The sequence below is a fragment of the Gavialis gangeticus genome, unplaced genomic scaffold, assembly GCF_001723915.1.
Source record: "Gavialis gangeticus isolate Ggan-Ray unplaced genomic scaffold, GavGan_comp1, whole genome shotgun sequence".
NCBI lineage: Eukaryota > Metazoa > Chordata > Crocodylia > Gavialidae > Gavialis > Gavialis gangeticus.
Genome location: NW_017729027.1, coordinates 2,882,364 through 2,888,491, shown reverse-complemented (window position 1 = coordinate 2,888,491; position 6,128 = coordinate 2,882,364). Strand labels below are relative to the sequence as shown.

The window sequence follows — 6,128 nt, the reverse complement described above, 5'->3', positions numbered from 1 at the left end:
TTTTTTTTTAACAGAACAAACCTGTAATGGCATTTGGACTCATAACAATCACACTCTGTGTGGCCTACATTGGTTACTTGCATGCAACACAAGAGAATAAAAAGGACCTCTATGAAGCTATTGACAGTGAAGGAACCAGGTCTATGAGAAGGAAAACTTCCAAGTGGGATTAAAGAACTGATAACTAACATCAAGATACATTTCTTAACAGGACAAACATTAATAAACTGACTGGCAGTAAACTTTCCAAATCTATTGATCTGAATCAATTTTACAAGTCGGTATCCTGAGTGCTTTTTCCCTGTTCAGTTCTTAAAATAATGAATAAATGATTCTTTTGAAATGTAATCCACTTTAAGTTGCATTATAATTATGAAATACCATGTGTATACCTATAAATTGTATATAAGATATGCACAGTATTAAAAGTATTGTTAAGAACCATTGTCTCTGGTGCTTAGAATTTGTGTTAGGAAGAAGCATAATTAACATGTGAAAACTGGTCTTTAAATGCCTTTAAATTTCTGTAATAGCAAAATGAGTTGAACCATAATTTCCTTTGAAAATAATGACAGGCTTTTAATTCAAAGCATACTGTTTGTGGGGAAAAGGTAATAGATATGATCTGCAAAAATTGGCATTTTTAGTATTGCAACTACCTAGTTTTAAACAAGCAAAACATTTGACAAATGTATTTTAAAATATTTGGTAAAATACTGACAAAAATTTCTGCTGACTTACTTCTAGTGGAAAAAAGCTGTGAGAAATACTATAGAAACCAAATACTATAGAAAAAATAATCCATTCAAAGCTAGCTTGAAAAACGTTTATGTTTACATTTTAATGTAAGTCATTGGGATCAAGATGATCTCAGTAAAGGACATTCTCAAATCACAGGATACTTTATTAATATGCAGATAGATTAAATGTTATATACAGAAACTTAAATACATTTTTAAATAACTTCACCAGCAAAGTGATGTTAATATTAAAGATGCAGTCGAGAGTTCAAAATTAGATGTTAGAATTGAGTTTGTGCAATCATAATCTGGACCCAGTTGGTCATATAGCAGGCTGGGTCTGTGAGTGTGCCTTGATCCTTCCTCTTGAATATAGCAATGAATCCATTTGAGTGCTAGGAGTCTGATAAAGAGCATGCTGATGCACTCTTTCTTCTGCCTTCTCTGAGAGCTATATTATGGCCAGAATAATTTCTTGTCTCCTTCCAGACCTCCCTGAGTTGCCTGTCTTTATACTTCCTCCAGACCTGCAAACTTGTCATGGCAACCACATCTGTTGTTGGTAGAGGTGATCACCTTGCACAGTGTCCATCTGAGTTCTAAACAGCAGAAAGGACCAAGTGAACTCCCTGGTGCTTGCCTAGCCCACAGAGTGGCCCAGCTGGCACAGCCTCACCATGTTGTTCAAGGCAGTGAGGGCTACCTTGCCCCCTGCTTCACTCCTGTTTCATCTAAGGTCTGTGGGAGGGTGTTCCTTGCCAGGGTGCATTTGCTGTTCCCCTGCCCTACAAGCCCCCAGCTGCCTTCAGTATACCAGCCACGGCGGCTGCATACTATTAAGCTGGTGGCTAAGTGCTATTTATTTCTTCACCCTTATGTTCTTTCTTGCTCTGTTATCTTGTTACCTTGTGTTTCGCCGCAGAGTTCTCAAGGGTGTTATTCTTAGCTTAGGGGGGCAAAATGCACCCGGGGGGCCGGATGCGGCCTGCCAGGCCATTCTATCTGGCCTGTGGGGCCCCTAAAAAATTTAGAAAATGAATATTTATCTGCTCCAGCTGCCTGCTATGCGGTCCTTGATGGCTTGCCAAAACTCAGTAAATGGCCCTCTGCCTGAAATAATTGCCCAACCCTGCCTTAGCTCCTTGGACTGCTTTGGCACTCAGTGGGTGTGTCTACAGAAGACATTTACTGCAGAGTAGACTAATTAGCTCTGCAGTAAACATTGCATGTCTACATGTGCAATCCTATTAGGCTGCAGAAAACTAATTAAATACAAGCACTATCTTGCTGTGGTGTTTTTTACTCCACAGCATTGCACATGTAGACGTACAATGCAGCTGGATGGAGTATGAGGGTGCTTCAGTGCAGAGGCTGCTTGCCAACTAGCCTCACTGAAACACACTTGTACCCCATGAAGCCCCTTCACAGCATGTTGAGCCAGGTCAGAGCAGCTCCAGGCTAACAGGCTGACCCCCTGGATCCTCTGTCAGCTGGGGCTTCTCCAACCTGGCTCAGTGTGCTACCGTACCAGGTATACATGTAAATGCAGTACCCGTGAGCAATAAACTCTGGTACAGTATGCACCAGAATTTATTGCTGCATGTTAACAGCATGTATAGACATACCCAATGCCCACTATTCTCCATTTGGCATCGACTGCTGGGCATTATTTTGAATCTGTGACTTCTACCCGTGCTTTTTTGTTGTTTATCTCATGAGTTCGGTTGGGCCTTGACTTTGTGGGTCCCTCTCTGTGATCTTTACCTCTGGGTGAACCTTGGCCTATGCTCTCCTTTTTAGCCTTGTCTGTGTTGGTTTCCCAGATCCTCCTCTGGCTTCTTGCATCAGTGTACTATTGCTTCACTACCTAGCAACTTAATTTATCTCTTTGCCTGTCAGTCCCAGTTTTCTCCCTTTACTCTGCCTCCTCATCAGATCCATTTTCCCTTTCACATCAGGTGCTTTCTCCCTTCAACCTACTTCCTTCCTTAGCACCTTATTTTATCTCAGTCTCTTCTTCTGATTACCCAGTAGTTTCCAGTTCCCAGTCCTATGTCCCTCTTTGGCCTTTGGCCCTAGTCTCCTTGTGCAGCCAGTCATAGTCCCGAATCCCAGCACCCCCCCACCCCAATTTTCCCTCATCTCCTTCACTTCCTCAATCCCAGGATCCTTGTTCTGTAATATTGTCCTTCAATCTTTACTGGTTTGGGTTTTTTTCTGTCTGTACTCAAATGAAGCAGCTTCCTTCTCCGTGCTCTATAGCAGGGGCGGGCAATTATTTTGGGCGGAAGGCCGCTTACTGAGTTTTGGCAAGCCATCGAGAGCCGCATGACAGGCAGCCCAGGGCAGATTAATATTAATTTTCTAATTTTTTTAGGGGCCCTGCGGGCCAGATAGAATGGTGGTGGCCCACATCCAGTCTGTGGGCTGCATTTTGCCCACCCCTGCTCTATAGGCCCAGCAGGAGGGTCCATAAGACACACTCCCAGATCTGTCTGGCCTGGGGCTAATCAGATCCAACCCACATCAACCAAGTGCAACAATTGCAGGGGAAGTCCTGTTCCACTCCAGCCTGGAGTGTGCCCAACATGAACAGAATCTTTGGGAATCTGCTTGCTAATAACTTAAATATCTACTGAGCGTGTGCAAACTTATTTTCCAAAACATGGCAACTTGGCCAAATGTGGGAAGACTTTTAACAGAGATGGCAAAAGGCACATCTCCGATGGAGTCTGCATGCCTCAGCCAAAATCAAAGTGTCTGCTGCAAAGCAGAAGGCACTAAAGCGTTCAATAAAGGTCACCAGGATTTGTAAAATAGGGAAGAACCATGTTTTTCCTAGCCTCATCTTTAGGAACAGATGAACAATTCTGGCTGAATATTTTTCAACTTGAAGTAGGCAGTCAGTTTGAATTTAAACCCAGATAATTGACGTATTATAAAATGTACTGCTGAGGGGGAAAAAAGTCCTATAATAGGTGTCATATATCTAATAGTAGATGCTTTTATCCACCTTATACAATTGTACTTATTTCAACTAAATAAATACGTTGGAATACACTTAGATACATTTTAAATAAAATTATAATATGTTTGTGGGGAAAACTTGTTCATGTCATTTTAGTGGATCCACTGATTTTAGTGGATGCATTTAAGAGAGTTTTAAAAAATGTAATTATTCTAATATATTCTCCCAAATTATAAATAAATGTTGTAATCTCTGAAAGCATAATTTTCTGTAGGCTCTTGGATACCTCATGATATTGTAGTCTGGAGTCAAATCCAAGAGCTTGCAAATAAAGAAAAAAATGCCTTTTGAATGATAAAAGGAATACTTTTCAAAACCAACTGCCTAAGAGAGTTCCAGATAGCATGTTCATGTATTCAGTCATCAAATGCTTACCCTGGAGGGTAACACTTGGTTTCTGCAGTTACAAGACAAGAAGAACTCTTGTTTTTTAAATGTACTATGTGGGTTTTGAAGTCTGGTTCTTCAATTAATTAAAATATGTTAGGCTTATAGTATTTGAAACGACTGTAAAATGACTTCAAAACCAGTGTTCCCCTGCAAATAGGGCTTTAAATAAATAGTATTTATTTAACAAAGTTTTGTAGAAGTATAACTTTTATACAGAGCCTAGCAGATGCTCTAGCCCCAGGGAGCAAAAACATCTCGAATAGGCTTGCATTTGAGCGACCAAACTTTCTAACCTTTCTGACCACAAACCAAAATCTTGCCACAGCACAGAGCTGCTTTTTGACACACAACCCTCTGAGCCAGTGATTTGTGCAGAGCATGATTTAGCACCAAAAGCTAAATAAATAAATAATAGAAAATAATAAATGAAAATGGAGGGAGAGGATGTTTTTATTTAACTAAGTGCAAGTCCCAGTATGATTGTGTTAGGGGGGAGCTTGTCTGAGAAAGTTACTTGGTGGTGGTGTCCATTGGCTGGAATTAGAACTAATTAGCCAAGCAAAACCAAACACTGTAGATTGAAGGAATGTTCAGCCTTGCTTTTATTTTTTCAGATAAGGTTCATCCTTATTTACCCTTAGCAATTACTTTAAGAAGAAATCCCTTAATAATACACAGATAATATACAGAAAATGGAGGAAACAGGACAAATACAAAACAGATAAGCTGTATCCAGATGTGTGTAGACGTTTGGTTCCCTGGGGACAAGTAGCAGCAGAGCACTTTGTGCCATAGCTACTTGACCCTGGGGAATGCTCCTGCCACGCGTGCTTTGGCATGCAACATATTATCCTGGGGGCAGTAGGGGAGGCTGGGGGCAGCATTGTGCTGGCCCCAGCAGCCTTATCTGGGGCATCCCGGGGCTGCAGCTGTGGTGATCCTACTGCGCGGAACCTGGCTGACAGCCAGAGTGCAGCTCCAGGCAACCCGGCTCCACTTTTCAGCTGCATGCGCTGCCTGTGCATGCACTGCTTTGTGGGCTTTTTCTGCATTTTTTTTGATAGCCAGGTTTTTTAAAAAATCCATGGGAAAAAAATGGAGCAGCATATGCATGGGCAGCGCCCCATTGCAGCACAGAGAACAGCTGACAGTGTGGCATGTGACACTGCAAACGTGTTTGCAGTACCACATACTGCTTGGCTGCACTCATCTGGATGCGACCACAGGCCGCATACACACGTTCAGGCATGTGTGCTTGCAGCAGCTCAAATAGCAACAGCACAAATTTATGCTGGAGATTTGTGCCTCAGTACACGTGCCTGAACATGCACTTTGGGGCAAATTGTGCCACTTGGAGCAAACTGACCCTGTCGCGCTCCTCCTAGTTCTTCAGCCAGGGGCACCAGATGCTGGGGAACTTGTGCTGGCTCCAGCAGTAAAGAAAGCTGCCCTAGGGAGCAGCTCTGGTGAGCTTCTGAGACTGGGCCAGTTGGTATCTGGGGATGCTAGCCCCTTGTGCCAGCTGGACTGCTGCAGCAGCCCTGACCTAGAGTGGCCCCTGCACCCCCTACCCACTGCAGCAGTCTGGCAGTGGGGCCTGATGCCTGGCTGTGACCTGCTACCACCTAAGACACCATTCGCCCCCTTGGATCTGTAGCGCCATGGCTGTATGCCTGCCAGACCCAGACCCAGATGACATAGCTGCCTGGGCTGTGATATGGGCACTGTAGCATACAGTGACAGCAAAAGCTGGCCTGGTCCTGCCTGAAGGCATGTGCCAGTAGGTCAGGCCAGGTCGGCTCCATGTGGCACAGGTGGCACTGGGTATCTGCCAGTATTGGGCCATGAGCACCCTGATGGCCCGCTGCTGCTGCGGTGGGGGCTGTGTGCCATGCCAGTGGGCAGGCAGGTAGGGGACCCTCCTGAGCAGCCCCCCACACCCAGAGTCCCCCCCACCCACACAGTCCCTG

General features: G+C 43.9%; 1 protein-coding gene across 2 annotated transcripts in view; it reads left to right on the top strand.

The window, feature by feature from the left end:
• SMIM8 (small integral membrane protein 8) overlaps nucleotides 1–1,723 on the top strand; it is a 3,660-nt gene extending 1,937 nt beyond the window's left edge. Inside the window, exons 2-3 of one of the 2 annotated variants that reach the window (XM_019520377.1) lie at nucleotides 15–139; nucleotides 1,230–1,723. In XM_019520377.1, the coding sequence (XP_019375922.1) occupies nucleotides 15–139; nucleotides 1,230–1,239 (135 nt within the window). In that variant the 3' untranslated portion in view covers nucleotides 1,240–1,723. Of the gene's footprint in view, nucleotides 1–14; nucleotides 446–1,229 lie in introns of those variants that run through there. The other variant, XM_019520376.1, reaches the window with a different exon arrangement.
• Nucleotides 1,724–6,128: the final 4,405 nt, after the last annotated feature.